Below are 23,149 nucleotides of genomic sequence, written 5' to 3'. Positions count from 1 at the left end.
TAGTCAACCATTATCATACTCCTTTCAAAACAAGAAAATGGGATTATCTGCTTTTTGTAGTCAGATTCAAGTCTTTCTAACTTTACATGTTTGAAAGTCAATTTTTCAAAAACAGAGGATACATCCTCAGAGCAACTCAACATTTTCACAGAAATATTTTCTTATTCCACAGATTTACAATACCTCAGACAAAAGTTGAAGATTCCATAGTAACTCCTTATCTAGCTCTTCTTCATTTAACACATCATCATCTAAAAACAGCAAAATAGTATCAGTGGGGAAAAAAACAACATCCAATGAAATCCATCATTTAAAAATATTTATATTTAATACTTCTAATAGCTGAGAAAAGTCTGTTTTAGGAAGCTTTTCATTCTTTCGTTGTTAAGCTGGGCCTGCTCCAGCGGAGGTGGAAACTCAATTTTCAAAAGATAAACACACCAACCAGGACTCCTGCCCCTTCACGTCTCACAAAATACCTTTTATTTTTATGGCAACCTCTGAATGGTTCTTGTATGTATGAAAACATTAATTTAATAGGGTAAAATTTCTAAGCTACCTGTCAATCTGGATGATAACCTTGTTTTAAGCAATTTCACCCCAAACTGCAAAATTAAAACACCGCACAGCTTAGAGAATCTGTTTTCATCAGTAGAGTTGTAGACACCAAGAAAAAGTTCCAAAATCATAAATATAGATAATAACCTTAAGACTTACTCATTGTAAGCTGAGTTATAACACCGCAGCAGTGGGGAACAAATAGCTTCAAAGATTCCTCTGGGCAGCACTGAAAACATATTTGTTTGTATAAGTCAGTTTTTTTTGAGAGGCACAAATATTTAACAGTCACAAGTACACACCAGCACTATTTTCAGAGACAAATAAGGGCTGTAAGCAGGTATGAAAGAAATATGTGTATTTTAAGAATGACAAGCATGTCTAAAATAATTAACCACATAAAACTGCTGGCTACTGATTCATTACTTCATCGGTCCAAAAACCCCAACTCACCTTGACTGCAGCACGGCACATGTCTGCCACCATGCGTCCTGCGACTCTTGTTTCAAATATATGTGAAATAGAAAAATTAAAAACCTTCTGAAGGGCCACCTATTAAAAGATAATGTAAAAATGAAAATGTCTAACTAGCATTTTTTAAAAAATGAAACATCTTTTTAAACATGAAAGAAAATGTTACTCAGACTATACTAAAAAATAATCAAGTAGGAAAAATTTAACCACCTGAATATATAAAGATTTAATAATATTACATTCAGGTCTATAGAACAGCCTTTGTACAAGACCCTAATGTGACCAAAACACTTGAGGCACAAGATTTTATTTGCTATAGAAATGCTGAACACAAAACTAAAGCTGCTGGAAGCAAATGCAATTTAATTATCTTGCTGATCAATTTAAAACAGAGGGAATATTGAGGAGTATCTAATATTTAGTTTGTTATTCTGACAACTACAAACTGTAAGTATTTCTCTCTCCTCTAAATGATGTGAAGCATTCTACTTAATTTTACAATTAGATAATTTTAATTACTGAATGAAGGAATTAGCTCTAGACATGGATTGACAAGGCTGAAAATTATAAACAACTCCTTTCAGAAGACTCTGGTTAAATAAGAGATTATTTATGTTAACTTCTTTATACTAACATAATCTTAGTAAACATCTCATGCAGCTGTAAGGCAGTTTAGCTTTTAACAAGGACAAACACTGTATAATGATAATCTCAGATGGAGAAAGAACAAACAGAAATGGAAACAAAGTAAAAGGAATAAAAATATATAAAGTTTCTTCACAGTCAACTCTTGTTATGTGTAGTAGTTATGCTCTACAAAATTGCTGTGGGCACTGAATTAGCAAATACTGAACCAAAGTTCTTAGCGGAAACACAGGATTAAGTTCCCATAAGCCTCTCATTACATTTTCATCAACTGATGGATACATAATTTTATGTTTCTGTTTGAAGATGCCTTTTTTAACATATATTTATTGTTATTATTTCGGCCATACCACACAGCATGTGGGATCTTAGTTGCCCACTGGGGACTGAACGCATGCTCCATGCAGCGGAAGCATGGAGTCGTAACTATCCAACTGCCAGGAATTCCTCATCTTTTTCAAATTTTCAGATGGAAAGGAAGGAGAAGCTGGTGTGATATGCACACAAGTAACCTGAAGTTCAATTTTTAAAACATCAAATAAAAATACAAGTTGGAATTTAGCTCTCTGCAGCAATGCACTCTTACCATAAATATTTCTTTGGAACATTGTGTGAGGATTGTACTAAACGTAGAAGACAGACCTAATTCGACCAAACTCTCCAAGTGAGTCATTTTCTCAGTCTCTGTCTCTTCTCTTGTTTGCTCCAACGTGCTACTTTCTATGAGTCCAAAGCATCTAAATAACCCAAAGAAAATAAAATTTTAGCAACTAAAAACTGGCTTAACTTTTTTGGTTGATTTGATTAGATAAATCTCTATTGTCAAGATAATGCAAATGATAGGTATTTCATTTGTACATGGCTCACAAATCAATTGTCCCTTTGTTACCTCAGAAGAAGCACCACCCTTGCATAGTAATTAAGTACAGGTTGCAATGCAGAGCAAGGCTAAAGTCTGCTGAGACAGGACATTGTTATTTTTTAATATCTATCAGATATTAAATAGATCTATTTATAAGATTTAAAAGATAATATCAGATATTTAAAAGATAATATCAGATATTAAATAGATCTGAGGTACTTGCTTACCTGTCCATAAACTGTAAGACGAAATCCTCAAATTCAGCTGTGGCAGAACAAAGTTCTCGCTCTACCTGTAATATGTCAATGTGCAGAAAATTTTCAAATAGGCTTTCATTTTTTCCCCCAGAATAAAACTCAACTATAGTCTACAAAATATGTCTAATACTACATTATTACACTGAGCACTGTGAGAAACAGCACCAAATTCCCCTATCAACTTAGAATAACTCATCTACTTCCCAGGAACCAAAAATAAGTAGTAATTAACATATTTTGTAAGGGCCAAAAACAGAAGTTCAGGCAGCCATATTTTAAAAATCAGTAACGGTTTTCAAACTGCTTGTGCATGTATAAAGGATTATCTCACTAGCTAACCATCTAAATGCCAAAAGTAAGGTAATAACATACATGTCACAAAGAAAACAGTTCTGAAAAAAACAGACAGTAATGATGCCAATTTCCTCAACAGATTTATTCCTAACATAAAATGGAAAAACAAAATGCCATCACCTTTTGCTTAACAAGACAAAAAGTTGAAATACACCGTTTCATTTCAGTTGTTTACTGGAATAGCCTATTTTCACCCACCCTCTTTGGTGGGTGCTCTGCAGACTATCCTACCAGTGATGACCTGGCCCTCCATTCATATCATTCTAGTCACAAAACAGTAATTTTAATTTGTCAGCACCTCTGCAAAGCTGCTTTTAAACTTTCAAGTATTACTATTCATATATAGTAGGAATTAGAACTCAGCTGACCAATCTTTTTACAAGCAGAAAGCATCCTTACTTCTGTGAGGTCATTCCTTTCCTGCAGTACAGATGAGCAATCTACTAAAGGCACCAGGGTGGAAAATGTTGCTATAAACTGGAATGTGATCTATGGAAAGACGCAAAAGAGCAAACATTAATTACACAGAGTTCTAATTCCAAAGTACACATATACCATAAGCTACTATCAAGTGCCAAAGAAATTATTCTGAGGGAAATACCACCAACAATTTTTCTGAAAGCTTTTTGCTTAGAACCGAACATTTTAAGGTTCCTCACAATTAACTAGCTGTTAACTGAGTAATTAAGTTGTACTAAATTTATTTTCATACAGTTATTTATTAGATTTAAGCACAAAGTTCTCTGACCTTTGGTCACTAAGAAGTTACTTGGCTTCCCACCAAAAATGTAATATTAACTAAGTGCAGATAGAAAATGCTAATGGAGAAGCTGGAGACCAGGGAAGAGGGAAGATGAACAATATGTAAGTCAGGTTTGTATATTAAGGGAATCTAGCAGTTCACACCCAGTAATTTTTATCATGCTCTTTGTGACCAGTGCAAAGAGAAGTACAAATAATCATATGCTATCATTTTTAATGGACCTGCTTACACAGAAGAGGAAATCTATAATAAGTTTAAAACACTGTATGACCATAAATGCATTCAAGTTACGGGAAATGACTTAACCTAAGGAAGACCTGATACAGATCAACTAAGTGTTCACGGATATAAGCTTGGGCATCTACAGGTATAATTCTGCTACCATTAAGAAATTTTACACTTTACTGTGTTCTAAAGAATATCTGAAGAAAAAGTAACAGGATATCCACTTACACAATTAACACTTACACAGCAAACATGCTCACCATGCATTTACTGAAGTCATTCGGGTCCACCCCCGGCAACGCTCTCATCAGCAGAGGTAGCATGTGTGTTGGACCTTCAGGAAACCACCTGCCCCCGGACACCAGACTGCGGGCTACTCCAATGACACAACTTAGAGTAGCTGTGAGCTGGTGGGGTTCTGTTAAAGTCTCTAGTGCAGGATATGTTCTGCGGTTTGAAAACAGAATTAAAAACATTTTCCATGACAGATAAACATATGTAACACATTAAACAATTTTACTAAATTCATAAACTGCATTTTGGATTAAAGGTTTGTCCACTAGCAGAGTATTCTGAGTGAACATTTGCTTTCAAGGTTAACAGAATCACAGAAATAAAGGAAAGGTACATGTTTCCCTAATTCCCTGACATCTCACCACAGTTCCTCATGCCGATTCCACAGTGTAAATAATATTAGCTGGTAGATTTCTGTATTCTTTCAGCATCTTAACCCGTTCCCACATTCCAACAGGACTGCATCTAATCTAATCATCAGTGATTATTAGAAATCAGCAATAACACACAACTATTCCACTCTTCCCTTTTAAAGGAAAAAACAATCTTACTAAAATGTTCAAGTGTTTCCTATTTTATACTTTAAAAAAGGATTGTGTTCTAAAGTTGGAAATCAGTTCTCAAAAACAGAAGAGAATATTCTTAACAGTAGAGTGAATAAAACAGGGGGACTAAGACAGATGCAATCTTTGATCACTAAGTCAGTATTTAAGAACTAAGAACACTCACTCTATGGTTCAGTGATTTCACTTTTGAGACTCTCTCCTACAAGAGAAAAAAGTCCGAAATGCACTCAGTTTAAGTTCTTCTTAATAGAAAAGGTAAATAAATAATAAGGAAATTTCTAAATAAAGTAGGAAAAAAGGAGGATTTCTAACTAGAATTAAAAAATATAACCAAACCTATGTTTATTTTAAAAGATGAATAAAACAAGCCAAAAATGCTTTAGCAGAGATGTCTTCAGGAGATGTAAAATCAAGTGTCTAAAATTTTTTACTTTTTAAAAGACTTTAACTTGGAGATTCCCTAGCAGTCCAGTGGTTAGGACTCGATGCTTTCATTGCCTTGGTGGCCCAGATTCAATCTTTGGTCAGGAAACTAATATCCCACAAAGCATGTGGTGTGGTTAAAAAAAAAAAAAAAATCAAAAAAAAATGCTAGCAAAGCCACTTCTAAACAGGACAAAATTAAAACTGAGTCTCAAAAAGTTATCATTGCATTGCCAATTTTGTCAATTTAGCATCTTGGTTGAGATTAAATTTGTCCAAAAATTAACTACTAAAGAAAAACGTGACAGATAATCGTATTTGTATTTATAAGCTTTGTTCCTTCAACTAAAAATTTATCTCACCAGTCATAATTCACCACCTGGAAAAACAATGAAATGAGGCAAAACAAAGGGAAAGCAAAGGAATACCGAAACACCTCAGAGTTCAAAATTTTAATTCTGCAAACAACTGAAGTCATCCCTTGAGGCAAGTCTCTCCTCTCCAAAGAAAATCAGGGGACTCGCCACTGACCAAGAGCTCCTGCTGCCACGTGGAGACCAAGCGGCAATGAAGAGTGAAGGCTGAAGATAGAGCAGAAACTGCCTAACTTTCTCATCCCATTTCCTAATTAAGTTGGACACACTCGAAGTTTCAATGCCCTAAGACATGTACACAAAAAGACAGAGGAGGTTGGAATAGTGACGCCCAACTTAAGTATTTATGGCAAAGAAGACAGGGCAAGACAGCACAAGCAACTCCAATTACAAATAATGGAGCCTCATTTTGGTAGGATACCCTTCGCCAAGTAAACGTCACCAATTTTTCTTTCTCAACAGTGAGTCAGAAAACAGGCTGTCATCTGCGTGCTGCCAGTAAGGACCTTGGACAAATCTGAGTCTTAGGAAACTCAAGCCATTAGATTCCTCTGGGCTCCAAAATCTAACATTCTTCTGCTTTTAACAAAGCCATTTAGAGAAGAATCCTAAACCTGAAGTTCAGGCAGCAAAGAATGAATAAAAGAAAGCTTAAGCAATCTGCTCATGAACACTCAAGACCACTGAGAGTGGCTCTCTCCTGTGAAGCACACCAAGCTTGTATTATGACAGCCACGAGGCAAATGGAGAACTATTTTTGTTACTATTCCAACATACAAAACAAAATGAATACAATGAAATTGACACAGTAGAAATAATTCACACAAAGTTATACATACAATACATGAAAATAATAAAGCTAAACAAATTTTCTTCTCTATCACTGACCCTAAGAAGCAGACATCCAGAATTATTGTCACTGCCGTGTTCTCAATATTTAGTGACACTCACATTTTGTGAAACAAAACAGCCAGAGGTTTATTTATGAGCAAAAACTTCAATAACTAAAATGAGCACATAAGTCAAAATATTTTACATAGTCAAAATATTCATTTCATGTCAATTTTTTCTCGTCAATAAATCTTTATCAAGTTACCAATCATTAGGTTAAAATATCTTGTTTCCTCTCTAGAAACAGGAATAAGTACCAAGATAGCAAAACAAGCCACAGAAAAGAAAAGAAAGCCAAGCTGAAGAGTAGAAGAGACAGATAACCAGAGTTAACAGTGAACACAGCTGAGGCTTCAAGGAAACATGTGAATCTACACTTACCTTTCAAGTACAGGGGGTATTACTAACTCCGGTCTCATGAGTGCAAGGTTCTGCAGAGCCTGGGCTGCTTCTAAACTACCAGTTTTGCTAAACATAGCCAAGAGGACAGGCTGAATAATGCATTGTACAAAGTCTGTAACATCTTGATCTGTAAGCTTATGGCTATCAGGCACAGGAGTTAACCAAGAAGGTTTCTTGTATCTTTCACGATGTAATCTTCTAACAACACTGTTTGGCAACCGCTGAAGTAGTTTCATTAACTTGTTCTGGGGACACAGAAGCAGAAGGTCCTAGGTAGGTTGTCATTCTCACAGAGATACTCACAGTTCCTCTCTACTGTCCCAAGTAAAAATTTTTCAAATAATAGCTTGTATAATAATTTTTAAATACAACCTATCTTTTTATTTTTTTAATTTTATTGAAGTATAGTTGATTTATAATGCTGTTAATTTCTGCTGTACAGCCAAGTGACTCGGTTATACACATATATTCCTTTTCATATTCTTTTCCTTTACGGTTTATCACAGGACATTAAATATAGTCACCTGTGCTACACTAGGACCTTGTTGTTTAACAGTCTGTATAATCTTATTACAAAGAACCTGTATGGTCTAACTAGGTAGAATAAAATACTCTTACTGATTAATCATCGATAATAATAAACACTTTCAAATTTCAGTTTTAATTTCTAGCATCACATGAGTCTTTCATTACTTGAAAAGCCATAACCCAGCAACTTAAAAAAAAAGCATACACACAATAAAACCGAAAAGATGATTCCACTGTTTTGTGGCATTCTGTCACCAGTTACTAGTATTTATTTCTATATGTTCTATAAACACGGCACCTTAATGTAAACATAATCATGCTCACACAGGAAAAGCTTAGTTGAACGACAGAAAATGTACACAATAGGCAAGTAGTCACATGTGACTATATCTTAAAATAAAATTCCAAGCCATCAGAGTAAAACATGAACATTACTCACCAGCCAGCGGCCATTATTTGAAGGATGGTAAAAAGATGTGATGCTGTTAAACAAACCAGCCAAGTGCTTTTGCACTAGCTTACTTGGTCCACCCTGTTCAGATAAAAGAGCAGCAACATTAGTACCCACGTAATTCTGTAAAATTCAAGGGGTGAACAGGCCCAGGGCTATACACAAATCACTAACGTGGTTCACATTCATCCTGCTGGCAAAAACCAGTTCTACCTCTGAATAAAAGTCAGAAGCAATTCCCAGATGAATTTCATACAAGTCAATTCAAGACAGTCTACTAAAAATAAGGGCAACTTATTGAAATCGAATTATAAAATGGAAAAGATATCTTTCAATTCAGAGTTAACAGTATCTTTTACTGTTTGCAGTTAAATAACTTTTGCAGCTAAGGTATTCATCTTAAAATAACCAAGTATGCCACAGTAGGCATAAAAAGCATTCCTTAAATGACTGAAGAACTGAAGAATTTCTCATTGCAGGAAATATAGATTTAGACAAATGCATTCACATATTTATTAGTACTTCTAAATGTTTAAAGTGATTAAACTTGTTATATTTGACCATATTTTGACTCAAAAGAAAAAGATTTTTTTTTTCTTAAACTATTACCAAAACAAACACACAAAACAACCAACCAAAAGCAAAATAACTAGGGTTGCAGGGGGAGGGGGAAAGGAGAAAAAGGCTAACATTCACTTTACCAAGTTGAACAACCTTGGGAATACAGGACTAAAATATAATAATAAAGGCCTTGAAACTGTCTGTTTCAAGATGATCTTTTTCAAGAAACAGCACAGATTCATAATGTATGCAAATATCAAGTCACTGTGTTACATACTCAAAACTAACATAGTATTATACATCAACTATATTTCAGTTAAAAAAAGAATCAGCACAGACCTAAAGTAGACTATCCAGTTACACCAGGAGCATTTCTTTCTGCTGAAATGAAACCCACACTCACATTTCCCAATTTAGATCAAACTATTGAGACCATAATTCCATAGCAAAATACCAACAAAATTTTCAAACTTCTAACAGTAATTAGCATTGTTGACTTTTAATTATATTAAATATTCATATTTAACAGAAAATGAAGCTGCCAATACAAACAATTGTGTGAGCAACAGTAACTAAAATGATACCAATCACTATCTAATACTGTGGCCCCTAAAGTCCAAGTTTCAACTCACTGCTTAAAAAAGATAATAAGTATCCAAATGTTTTTGCTCTTACAGAATATCAGAAAGAAAATGGAATTTCCCCTCTGTTTAATAATAAAATAACACCCAAAAAAAGAAAAGCTTGAAAGTTTCTTTTCTTTTAATCTTACAATGAAATTTACTATCTAAACTTCTGAGTTTCTCTGCTGGCTCTGTGGTAAAGAATCTGCCTGCCAATGCAGAAAATACAGGTTCGATCCCAGACCTGGGAAGACCCCATATGATCTGGAGCAACTAAGCCCGTGTGCCACAACTATTTAGCCTGTGCTCTAAAGTCCGGGAGCCACAACTCCTGAAGCGCATGCGCCCTAAAATCTATGCCCCACCACAAGAGAAGCCACCAAGGGAGAAGCCCGCACGCTGCAGCTGGAGAGCAGACCCCACAGCTACGAAAACCCAGCACAGGCAAAAATAATATTAAATAATTTAAGAGCCGAACTTCTCACAACCATTCTGTCTTTTCAACAAAAACAGCCAACTGAGCAGTGCAACCAGGGAGAAAATAGCAAACACAGAACAATATCAAGTTATCACATGCTGCTGCTGCTAAGTCGCTTCAGTCATGTCCGATTCTGTGCGACCCCAGAGATGACAGCCCACCAGGCTCCCCCGTCCCTGGGATTCTCCAGGCAAGAACACTGGAGTGGGTTGCCATTTCCTTCTCCAATGCATGAAAGTGAAAAGTGAAAGTGAAGTCGCTCAGTCGTGTCTGACTCTTAGCGACCCCATGGACTGCAGCCTACCAGGCTCCTCCGTCCATGGGATTTTCCAGGCAAGAGTACTGGAGTGGGGTGCCATTGCCTTCTCCAGTATCACATGTAGAATAATTCAAAAAGGAGATAACTGTGAGGCAATATGAATGAAAACTTAGAGAATTATGGTATAAAAGTTGTTCTAATACTCTTATATGAAAGATGATATAAAAAGGTAGATTGTATTTTTACTTCTCTTCAATGATGTCAGAAAAATAATCCTTTATGCTTCTCTCCCTTCACTAAAATTATTTTGTCAACAAGCTTTGTGTTCAGTGTAATGTTTTATGTGAACACTGACAATAAATGCATTAATACTGAGAATATGCTAAACTCTGCTTTCAAATCTCACCTTCACCAATTTGACTTGGGAAAGCTCTTTTACCCACGACTCTGGTTCTCAGTCTGTAAAACTGTTACAGACATTCTGAATCTCTTGAAACTCTGCCCCCCTACTTAGAGTATAACTGACCTACAACACTGTTAGTTCTCGTACATAACATAGTGATTTGATTGTTCTATACATTACAAAACGATCATTATAATCAAAACTCTGAACTTCTGACCCTTACTTTAAAGGTCCATTATTTAAGGAGATTTATAAATGGTACATTATGACTACATTCTGAGTCTGAGAAACATAAGTTTACTGCATCAGAAAATATCCAAGAATCAAATGACCAACTAAGCCACTAATTTAGACTTATGCAATTATGCAGAATTTCTGTATGGTTAACCCCAAATTTATAGGAACTATATAAAACAAACAATGTACTACAAACCATCATGGCAGTGATCCATACTACAGCATGTCCTATATCATAAGCATTTGTTAAAAATCTTGGAACTAACACTTGACTGCTTCCCACTGGGAGGTTCAAGCTTCTCAGAATTCTTGTAAATACCTTTAAAAATAAAAAAAGAATTAAGGATAACTATTGACAAATAGAAAGTAATTCGTTCATTAAATAACCTACGTGTTGTATATTGGTGTTACGGTATATATTTTCATTTGATTGGTTTTTATGACATATTGTTTGGTAATCTGCTTTATTCCTTAGGAATTCATATAAATAACTGTATACCTTTTTAAAATGACACTCTGAGGTCACAGGCATGCAGTTACGAAGCACTCATATTCAGGTACCCCAAAACAGGCCAGTGGCACATAGTTAAGCATAAAAAGGCAAACAGTAGGTAAGTGTAATTCAATGTGAAATATTTTGACTACTTTCTGCCCTCTAAATGCACACAAAATTATTCTTCCTATGCTTTCATTCCAAGCCAAGGATGCACAAAAATATTTTCTAGCTGATTTCTCTACCTCTTTCAACTTTAAGACTTGATTTTCCTCTAAGAATCTGCATTTTAATCAGTCATGTAATATCTTAATACAATTAGATTTATATTTAAAACATAATTAAATATGTCAAATATGGGGGCTAAAGGTGGGAGAAATTTACTTCTCCATCTTAGTTTCTACTGGCTGGCAACAGAGGAAGGCAGCACAAGCACAGGCACTCGGAGCATTTGCCTTCCGCTGCTCCCCAGCCCTGCTCTAGTCCCCGTGTGCACCAGAACCAACCACAGCCCGACCACGCTCCTCCTGAAGCTCCAAGGTGATTCCCTGCATGGTAAACAATACCCAAGATGCAACACCCCTAGAGACATTGTCCAGCTTTACTTACTCTAGGAAGGTATACAATGTGATTTTAAAAGTGGGGAGTACTCTAGAAGAACTAACAATATAGTACAAAAAATTCACTGGAAGGGACCAATGTATGACACCTTGAATAATATTCTTAGTACTTTATAAATTACTCACTCTGAAACTTCAAGAGTTCATGCCCTCCATTGGTAAGACAAAAAAAAAAATCAAACATTTATGATAGCTTGATGTGATCTAATTACTTTCTGAAAAGAAATGACCCATCCTTATAAATTACTTATGTTTTTACTAACAATCAAAGCATTTGATTTTTCTGTGGTGCTAGAAATCAGCAACCACACACACTTCTCCTTAAAGATATGAAGATGATGTCAGTGCTATTGTACTTGTTCAAATGTTCTTACTTACCTTTGGTACATATGGATCCCAGTCTATGTATCCTATATTATCCGTAGCCAATCGAGCAAAGAGATTTACTAGTTGCTGAAAGTAAACAAAAAAGAAAGACAGTTAAGTAAATACATTTGTTGTTTTTAGGGGTCACAGTCACATCTTTTATCCATTTGTTCTTTTCAGAACAATTGTTATTGGCACAACTGAATTTAATATTTATATCTCGGTCTTTTCAAATCTCCAAATTTAGGTCCTGATTCTCATCACCCATATAAAATCAAATGCAGCTGAAATGCTTATTTTTTAAAAAAGGAGATGACAAAGCATCATCCACAGTGCAGAAAACAGGTAAAGAAGCTTTTAATCAAATACACGTAGAAAACATCCACCAGGTGTCCAGCACCACACGAATGGGGGTCCAACAGGGCCTTCCTCTTTACCTACTTCACAGTACATGCGTATACTTCCAGATGGTGATAAAACCAAAATAAAGAAATGTCTAGTTCTCTTGCTGCTAAGCCGCTTCAGTCGTGTCCGACTCTGTGCGACCCCAGAGACAGCAGCCCACCAGGCTTCCCCGTCCCTGGGATTCTCTAGGCAAGAATACTGGAGTGGGTTGCCATTTCCTTCTTCAATGCATGAAAGTGAAAAGTGAAAGTGAAGTTGCTCAGTTGTGTCCGACTCTAGCAACCCCATGGACTGCAGCCTACCAGGCTCCTCCATCCATGGGATTTTCTAGGCAAAAGTACTGGAGTGGGGTGCCATTAGAATACAGCAAATACAATTCTAAAAAACTGATTACAACATCGCTAGTAGCCAATTTTAAGGAACTGAGAAGGGGACAAGGAAAGATGAGATGGTTGGATGGCATCACCAACTCAATGGACATGAGCTTGAGCAAGCTCCAGGAGTTGGTGATAGGACAGAGAAGCCTGGCTTGCTGCAGTCCATGGGGTCGCAGAGTCAGACACGACTGAGTGACGTAAGTTACTTATCAAATGATCTGATAGTTACTTCCAAACTAAAATGTATATAAGAAAAAAATGGGATACTCACCCCCTCCCACTGTGGGAGATTTTGCACTGAAACCCAAAGGCCAATTAATTCATCAAACCAAAGTCTGAAAAGAAAAATGTTATGAATAGCAAGTGATTTACAGAAAGTGGTTTAAAGCCAGGTATCTTTTGTATTTTTTTTTAATCTATTTTTCTTACTGATACTATACAACCTAGAAAAAATAACACTGAAAGTTACAAACTTAATGGAACAAAAGATTACTTTTGTCTGAATATTCCCTTTTCAATTTATTTAAGCTAAAAGGAATAATCTCATCAAATTTCTACTTCATTGCTAAATAACTGTCTATCCCTATCTAACACTGTGAAGCTTCTCCTTCCTCTCCATGCCCTTCTCCTTTAATGCTTTCCTTTTACTACCTGTTCCTGCAACTCTCCCTTACTCTTTTCTTTAATAGGCCAACTAGTAATTACACCATTAACTAGCACTACAGTAATAGTTCCATAAAAGAAATGAGTCACAAAGTGTTAGAAGCAGTTAAATTAAAGTGGGAAAAAAAATCTCAAAGTAAAGAAAGTGAAGAGAATATAGGGGCAAAAACACACTTGAATATTAACAAATTTTCACAAATGTCAAAGAAATTAAAAGTTTTTAGAAGTTTGTAATTAAAACTAAAATTACATAAATATATAGCTAGATACAAAATTTCTGACTTGACAGATATAAAAGATGTGACATCTCACTATAGAAAACATAGAAAAGAGAGATGGTGGGAGGGCCAAGCATAATAGCCCTTCCACCCATAATATACTGATATGTTCTATTATCCTTCTAGTTTTTTTTTACACCTGTTACTTTTTTCATAAAAGTACAACCTAAGTATTTTTCATTCTAGGGTTTATTATATACCTGCAGTTATGAGAGAGAGAGACCCAAGAAAAACTATACTACATGATGAGAGTTAAAATCGAGGTTTAGAAAAATATTTTTCCCTTCCCTAAACTCTATGCAATGTAACCTTTCCATCACTGCCTCTTTATTGAAATTTTCAATTCCTTTTTGCAGTTATCATTCTTCCTTTCCCAATATCTTTGAAAGCCCACATCTTATGTGGCTTGATATATAAATGCCTTATTTTCTCTTTATGTGCAAACCGATATTTAATTGTTTTAGCTTTCACACACATTTCAAGTGTAAGAAACATAATGCTTGAGTTGGTAATTTCTTTTTTACTTATTACTGTACTAGTTTGCCTACATACATACATACATATATGTATATGTGCATGTGTGCATACATACACATACGCATTCCCTACTATATTCTAGAATCTATCGATACACATACACACACGCATATATATATATATACACACTTACTTAAAACCTTTATGATGAAGTTCTGGAGGAAGGGAGGTAGGAAGAAATATTTCAAAATAAGTGATGGCCTTTTGCATTGTTACATCAAAAGGACACATTAAAGGCCGCCATTCTTCTAGCATCTCAGCTGTGGCATCTGCTGGAAAATACCTAATAAAAAAGAAAGTTTTCATGTATTTGGTCATTGACTAAAAGCTCTACATCATTATATGACTGACAAAAAAGGGGGAGAAGGGGAATGTACTCATAAGATAATATCACACATTACCAATGTCAAGTTAGCTGACAAGAAACACACATTTTTACAATTCTAAAATAAACAGCCTGTCACACTTAAGTTAGATAAGGTAAATTTTCTTCTTGTCTTTGGACCTGGAAAAATGCTATAAAGCTGATAAATCTCAGATTCAAATCACCTACAAATTTAAAACATGACTGCTGTTATTTTTTTCTTCCTGTGTGCTATATAACAGCAATAAGAAAGAAAAAAAAATCTTGTCACAGGGAACCCAGTCTATATAAGAAACAGATAATCAGCAAAGTGAGAAAGAATATCAGCCCAGGAACCTCTTGGCACCTAAGGAACAAACCATTTACCCTCACTAGACCCTGAGTTCTCCTGTGTGTAAGAAACGACTGAGCTAGATGATCTGGTCCTACAGGCTCTAACATTCTAAAACCCTAAGACATGGGCAGGAGCATCCCTGGGGCACGGAAGATTCAGAAAAATAAAAGCGGAAGTGTACAGACAAACACAAAATGAAGACAAGGGATAATGAGGACCCATTATCCATTTGGGTATGGAACGGATACCCAAATGGGGAAGCAACTGGGGTTTAAAATAATGACAAGCATCTTAAAATTTCAGATTTGAATATGGGCCAAAAAAAGAAAACCCTTTCAAATACACTTGGAGGTTTGGCCTATACATTGTATTATTAATCTTATTATATCTTTATATCTCTGTGTTACTAGAATCACACTTCACTGCCTATCTTCAGAGATCTTATACACTGAATCCTCTTCCTAATTTTTCATAGTCAACTGTCAGCCAAGTAACCCAGAATAAAAGCTTGGCATTCTACAAATTACCTAAGAACCTAAAAACCAGTAAATACCTCAGTGATGATCAAATTTCACAAAATAACAATGCTCACTAGTAGCTTATCGAATAACTTAGGTTAGTTCTTAAGCTTCTTAAAAAGGAGACATTCTATATCTTGAAAATACATTTGTCCAAGACTGAGTAGTATAGTAGGTCAGCAACAAAATCTGATCTATAAACTAATTTCAACTCTTATAATAAGCATATGATAAATACACAAATTTCCATTCAAAAGAATTCACTGCATTCATAGCAGAAGTACATGTCTTAGAACAGCCTGATAAATAAGAATGAAAAAATAGTTCAAGACCATACATCTAGACTTTAATTAAACTAAATTCTATCCACATTTATCTTTAAACATCAGAATATGGGATATTCAAACATTCTACTGAAATGGAAAAAAAAAACATATGGGCCATCTTCTTATTATTCATATTTATATAATACCTACAAGGCTCATTTTGGAAAATAATTTTGACTTGAGTAACAATATTCCAGGGATATCTTTCAAATGAAGCCAGTTATACACACATTATTGCATTCTTACTTTCTAATGGGTGACTGACACCCACACCACTTAAACCTTTCTGAATTTATAAATGAAATCTGAAAAGTTCAGTTCAAGAGTTGGAAATAATATTGTGCTCAGTGACTAACATCACAACGTCACTATTTATATCTTTAATTTCCTTTTCAAGGCATACTAGAGACGGGGAAAAGTCCACAGAAACAATAAGAAGATTTATAAATTGAGAAGCTACTTACGGTCGGCAGCTCTTCACGAGTGTTTTGAGAACATTTTCTACAGAACTGGGGGGAAAAAGCCATTTGGTAAATTAGGTTGGTACATTTTAAGAACAGACATAATTCAATTAATAAATATCTCTAAGATACACAGTTATATATTATCTGTGTACACGCAATAACTAATCCTTCTCTTTCATATGCATAAAAGTCTAATGACTACCTAAATGCTGTAATCTACTCTTTCCTTTGTCTTCATTTTGTTCATTCTATACAATGAACGAAAGGGAAGAAAACTGGAAAAAGGGCAAATCATCTTCAATCTTTACAAAGTGGGCAGCAATGACCATACTTATCAACACATCAAGAAGTATGCTCAGAGGCTTCAAACAAACAGCAAAGTCTAGAGTGCTTCTATCAGCAGCTACCAGAGACTAGTTTTCTGTATCCTACTGGTGAGAATTTTACAACCCTCCAAGGCACTTTATTGCCAGGAACAATTATCAAAATAACAACAGCCACCTTTTTGACCAGCTACTTAAAAAGTTAGTTGATGAATATTAAAGGCTGTAATTTATTTTCCAACTTGTAGGTGGTTCAAGTAACTTTAGTAAAGCAAAATAAACACTGGTATATGAACTTATAAATAACACTTCTATTTTAATGAAAAGTCTAGTGTGTACTAGTTTAAACACACATCACCAGAATGGAATACTTAAAATATTAACTAGGCCACAGTCAAAAGAGGTCAAATACAAATCAACAAAACAAAGAGTGATTTCGAACTGGAATTTTAAAATAAATCTGTGCCTACTTATACTGTGATGTATACAAGTAAAAATAAAGCTAGTCCCTACATCTCAAAAGAACAAATTATGGGGGAAAGAGGTAACTTTTAGGCAGTGCTTCCACCTGACACTTTCTCATTAAGCTTCTTGGAATTCTTAAGTCCAGAAGTCTATCCAACGTCTCTGAAAGCTTAAGAACTAATCTTAAGAAATTCTTCAGGAAATTCTAAGGAATAACACAAACCAAACTCAGCACAAGTAATCAATGTAGTATATAACGGAGAAAGAAAACTACTAACTTCATTACTTGAAGCAGTAAGAATCTTCTTTAATTTCAAAAGTAAATATTTAGAACAAAATTAACTGAAGAGGAAACTGGGCTACTAATTACATGAGGTAATTCTAAAATAAAGAAGATGACCACATGGCTAGAGAGCCATCGTGGAGCATTTTCTGATTATCAAAGAGAGATATTAACTTCTCTCACATAAAAAAACTCACCAATTCAGAAACAGTTTAATTGAGGTAACATCTAAGCTTGCCTAGTTTTTTTTTTTTTTTTAAAAGGTGGGGAGAGGGGGGCAAACTTCTCTCCAACTACATTTACAACTCCCTGAAGACCATAACTATGATTTTTACTCCTGGGCATTTCTGAAGGGCTTATAACAAGGCTGTGTTCATTTACATATATACATATATTACTAATATATTTATATATTTATTCATTTACAAAGCTCTATAAACCTTTTCTATCAGGGCAATAAATAAAAGCATGGATCTTTGGACCTTCTTTTAGTTTGGACTGAAGACCCCCACTGAGAAACAAGTTTTAGAACTCATAGATAAGATGTGAAGGTCCATCAGGTTACAAACAAAACAAGAGATCAATTTAAATATAGATTTTAAAAAAAGGTAATTCTAAAAAAAAAATATTCTAAAATGGTAAACTTATGATTCAAGGAAATAAGCAGAAGATCTATAATTCTACACTTCCTAATGTCTGTTTTCATGTTAACTTTACATTTATTTTTAACTATTTCTGTGGCAGTATTTCTATTTGATAGTACAACACAGAAAACCTGCTATGCTTACTGGTATTCTACCAACAAACTTTCATATAATATGAAAAATGATTCTAGAAAACCAGTCACAAAAGGCTGCATAGCTCTACTTTCTCCACTTCCCCTCACGCTTCAGAAGAACAGGTGGTTAATTGTAAGACTTGATAGCTGTCACTTCACTCACTAGAGGAATGGGGTGTGTGGGAATGTGATTCAGTTCGTCTAAATGAAGTCAAATTCAACCCCTCCTTATATATAAGCCTGTGCCAATGGATTTATGCTCTTTATCCAGAAAAGGGTACAATCTCTCTAACCTGTGATATCTGTATAGTGACCTTTTGTGATTCTTGTAATCTCTCAAGATGAAGGGAACAATGTTTCTGTTTAAAAATAAAATAAAAGGTTAAGGCTAGATGCTACTAGATTATACTTCACTAATTTTTAGAGGGAGTGAATAATCACTAAAGTTTTCCCAACTGTTGGAAATTTCTAATGTTAAAGTGACAACAATTCAAAACACTTCTTTTTTTTTAATCAATCAAAAGGGATCTAACAGAGGAACTAAGCTTTGGGTGGGTTTTCTCAAACCCTCTTCCCTCTTAGTAAAGGCATGTTAGGTTGGAAAGAAAGCCACAGTATATCATGTAATGAATGGTTCACAGCTTGGGCTCAGAGTCAGACAGATTTGAAGGTGAACACTTGTCCAACTATCTACTAGGAGAGAAATACTATATAACCTCATATCTGTATAAGAGAAGTAATACCTACCTCTCAAGGCTTTTACAAAAATTAAACAAGATAATGTAAAGAAAGCAGTTACCTGGCCCAGAATTAAGCACAATAAACGTTAACTATAATTATTTCATATTTAGCCAACATAAATTATATTTTCAATCTCAAGAACTAAAATTTTGTACTAATTTTGCTTTTACACTTGTTCTACTGCCTCTGAGTAGCTATTAATTTATATTTAGGAAATGGCATCAAAATAGTAAAGTCTTCCCCCAACTGACACCCTATTTATCAGGGCAGAACGTAAGTTCCTGTCCCAATTCTTGAGCTCTTGTCCCAGTTTCAACAAATGACTCTGTGTGAATTTTTCTTTTTGGGAAGCAAGTTCCTTATGATTCCTTATGTTAATAAAGTAAATGCCAAATATGTAGCCGAGAAGCCTGAGGAAAGCCAAAAGCTTTGGCCTCGAGTTACTGAGATAGTGGACTTATATAAATCTGGACAATGTTCATGACGAAATCAAAGAAATGTACAGCAAATGATATAGTCAAAATGAGAGTAGTATGGACTGCCCATGGCCAGAAGAACATTCAGCTTCACTTCACAATTCTTGAGCTAAAAATTAACTTCAGAGTAATCAGACTGGCTTTCCTATAAATGAACTAGGAAACTGTAACCCTGGTATATTCTACATACCTCTCCTTCAACCTCCCTGTAACTTAATACATCCATTGTTTCCTGTTTTTCCTAAATCAAACAAATGTACCATCAGTTAGTCAAACACTAGCCATCTCAAAGCTAATCTTTTAAAATCTAACACTGCTTATCAGCAAGCAGTCATCCATCACAGCCACTTCACACAAAATTTTGTTGTTGTTCAGTCGCCAAGTCGTATCTGACTCCTCGTGACCCCATGACTGCAGCGTGCCAGGCCTCCCTGTTCATCACCATCTCTCAGAGTTTGCCTAGGTTTATGTCCATTGAATCTGTGAAGTCATCCAACCATCTCATCATCTGCCATCTTCTCCTTTCCTTAGTGAGCTGCCTACATTTGTAACTTGTAATATGTTACTCCAATTAAGTGCATGGAACACTGTTTCATGACATAAAACCATGACCCGAAGATTCAAATGCTTCTTTTATGAAGTAAACAATAAACAGCTCTTAAGTTGCTAGTATTAAGTTCACAGCTACCTAGATCTTCCCCAATTTTAATTTTTCTATTGAATAATAATAAACAAAACCCCTACAAATTGTTTATCCAGTAGGAAGTAAGACAGATGAGAATAAAAAGGGTATCTTGCTCCTGAGGCAAAAGGAAAGAAGGACAAAGAGGGAAAGGAAGCAAAGGAGAAGGAGGAGGATGGGACAGAGAAGACCAAGGGAAAAGAGAAGCAAGTTTATAATCCTTGTTCCAAACAATGGAACCAGCTTTTAAAATCATGTTGAAATGCATGGCATTCTAAGCAGTGGTTTCAGTAAAGACAAATACATAAGGCACAGGAGTTTAAGACTTGAAAGACAAACAGTTAACAAATGAAGCAACCTTTCACTTTTGATTACTAAAATAGTATTCTAAAAATAGTTATGAACACATGCAGTCAGCTGACAGAACTGTTTCAAAATGTGTCAGAATACATCTAAGACGAAAGTACTCAAAACAAAATACCAATTCCAAAAGCATGTCATATTAAAGGGTTCTTTAAGAAATTTTCTAAAATAAAATGTTTATAAAAAGTCACACTTCTATCCCTTGTTTATGAACACTTGCTCTTCTACTGTATTATTGATAAATAGAATCTTAAGTGGAAAGTACATTTTTAAATGTTTTCAGTGACCCCACATCTTAGAAATTCAGTGGACAGAGACTATCCATGAGGAACCAAAAGTACTGTTATCTGGCTCTCCAAATAGTATCTCTAATATTTCTGCATAAGAACCAACACCATTAGATTCCTCTGGTATTAAAAATCCAGGTAAATATGATGAAGAAAAGTCCAAGAACCAATGAATTAAAAAATCTTTCAAAGTTAATTGTTATAACTTTATACAGTGTGACCTGAATGGAAATACTGTAACAGGTTCTCCTTTGCAGAGAAGTAAAATATGATAATAACAGTAAAAAGATTACAAGAAATGAGAGACAATGAATAAAAGAATTATAGTCCTGAAAAACTGTTTTAAGTATAATTTTCTACCTTGTTTTTTAAACAGAAGACACATTAAGCTTCACATTTTGTCCTACAGTGCGGCCTCTCACCAAGAAAGTGCCCCCTCAAAAGTAGTTCCCAGTATTATCTCTGATTCCTTAAAACTGGAACAATAATCACCAGTTTTAAAAAGAGGTGCATCAACAGAGCTGCACTTCACAATGTGTGCTCCTTTTAGTGGAAGCATACAGCCCGGCATGTAAGTACTTCAAGCCACTAGGCCAATATAGCTCATCTTCTTGGAGCATCAACTTTAGTTAAGAGATACATAGGGAAGAAATTTTTACTTATGAAAACATGACTTAATAATGAATGTTTATTAGGCCAATATAGCTCATCTTCTTGGAGCATCAACTTCAGTTAAGAGATACATAGGGAAGAAATTTTTACTTATGAAAACATGACTTAATAATGAATGTTTAAGATAAAATGTAAAAATTTCAAGAAATTTCTCATACCATACCTCTTAGGAAACCTCTTTGGGGAAAGGATAGGAGGTATTAAATGGACAGTCTGAGATGCATAGGAACAGGAAGAATACTAGTTTGGAAACTAAAAGACCTGCATCTTACAGAATTAAAAACAGAAAAAAAGAAAGTGCTGGACTAGTGGTAAGAAAACAGGAAGGGCTGATTTATGAGGCAGGAAACTTTAACTTGCATGGAAGCAAGAAAAGAGAAAACAAATCCCTAAGACTTTAACCACATGCAGGGAGCATTCTGGAAATGTTAAGGGACATTTTTGATTATCACAATTAGTAGGGAGGACTCATTGAAACTTTAGTGATTAAAGCCATGTATACCAGATATCCGGCAATTCACGGAACAGCCAAACTCAACAAAAAATTATTATTGCAAGACTTTCAAATATCTCAATACATGGTCATATAGATTAAAACTTTTTGAACATAAAAGATAACTTTTAACGTTAACTATTTTTCACAGTTTATTAACAGACATCGAATCTCTAGGAATACAACTAACATATAAATTGAAGGAAGTCTGTACTTTGTTTTGCTGAAAATTTTACCTAAGGTTATTCATGATTTCTAAAGAAAAAAATTACAGCATAATGACAGTTCTGCTGCCACATCTGATTTGCCAAAACCAAATTCTTGAGCATATACTGCTGCTACTGCTAAGTCACGTCAGTCGTATCCGACTCTGTGTGACCTCATAGACGGCAGATTTGCATATAAATATTCCCTGGTAGCTCAGACGGTAAAGCGTCTGCCTACAATGCTGGAGACCTGGATTCAATCCCTGGGTCGGAAGATCCCCTGGAGAAGGAAATGGCAACCCACTCCAGTATTCATGCCTGGAAAATCCCATGGACCAAGGAGCCTGGTGGGCAACAGTCCATGGGGTCGCAAAGAGTCGGACACGACTGAGTGACTTCACTACATGTAACTAATATTAATGATTAAGTCTTAGAACCAAGTATCATTGGCAGTTAGTGATATATAAAAAATGAGGACATCACAGAACTTCATTAATAGTTTGTTGTTGAAATGCTTCATGTTTTTTTGGACTGTCATCTTTTTTGGATAGGGCACAAAAGGCTATTCATGCTGTAAAAATTGCACACTGACATTATTTATGTTGGCAAAAGTCAACTGCACAAATTTTATATGGCTTCATATACTAATGTGTCTTTTCTCAATTCATCCTTTGCCTCTATTTCTTTCACATGTAATAATGTTCAAAAATAATCTTTGGAAATACTAGTAACTATCCCACATAATTACATAAAGAATCACTGTGACACTATGTTATAAATAGGGGCTTCGCTGGGGGTTCAGACCATGAAGAATGTGTCTGCAATGCGAGAGACCAGAGTTTGATCCCTGGATTGAGAAGATCCCCTGGAGAAGGGAATGACTACTCACTCTGGTATTCCTGCCTGGAGAATTCCGTGGACAGAGGAGCTTTGTGGGCTACAGTCTATGGGGTCACAAAGAGTCAGACATGACTGAGCAACTAACACTCTTTTTTTCACTATGTTAT

At 35.2% G+C, this 23,149-nt stretch overlaps 1 protein-coding gene across 1 annotated transcript in view; it reads right to left on the bottom strand.

The window, feature by feature from the left end:
* The window catches only part of PSME4 (proteasome (prosome, macropain) activator subunit 4), a 100,173-nt gene that overhangs the window by 49,047 nt on the left and 27,977 nt on the right, over nt 1–23,149 (bottom strand). The window contains exons 5-18 of the mRNA XM_010841697.1: nt 16,374–16,418; nt 14,501–14,650; nt 13,161–13,224; nt 12,120–12,194; nt 10,825–10,947; nt 8,056–8,148; nt 7,068–7,333; nt 4,399–4,585; nt 3,550–3,639; nt 2,767–2,831; nt 2,264–2,414; nt 1,012–1,110; nt 718–787; nt 184–251 (exon numbers count right to left, since the gene is read on the bottom strand). Coding sequence (XP_010839999.1) covers nt 184–251; nt 718–787; nt 1,012–1,110; nt 2,264–2,414; nt 2,767–2,831; nt 3,550–3,639; nt 4,399–4,585; nt 7,068–7,333; nt 8,056–8,148; nt 10,825–10,947; nt 12,120–12,194; nt 13,161–13,224; nt 14,501–14,650; nt 16,374–16,418 — 1,546 coding nt within the window. The remainder of the gene's footprint in view (nt 1–183; nt 252–717; nt 788–1,011; nt 1,111–2,263; nt 2,415–2,766; nt 2,832–3,549; nt 3,640–4,398; nt 4,586–7,067; nt 7,334–8,055; nt 8,149–10,824; nt 10,948–12,119; nt 12,195–13,160; nt 13,225–14,500; nt 14,651–16,373; nt 16,419–23,149) is intronic.

Source organism: Bison bison, unplaced genomic scaffold (assembly GCF_000754665.1).
Source record: "Bison bison bison isolate TAMUID 2011002044 unplaced genomic scaffold, Bison_UMD1.0 scf7180017864166, whole genome shotgun sequence".
NCBI classification, from domain to species: domain Eukaryota; kingdom Metazoa; phylum Chordata; class Mammalia; order Artiodactyla; family Bovidae; genus Bison; species Bison bison.
The sequence above is the reverse complement of the archived record's forward strand: the minus strand, read 5'-3'. Positions and strand labels throughout refer to the sequence as shown.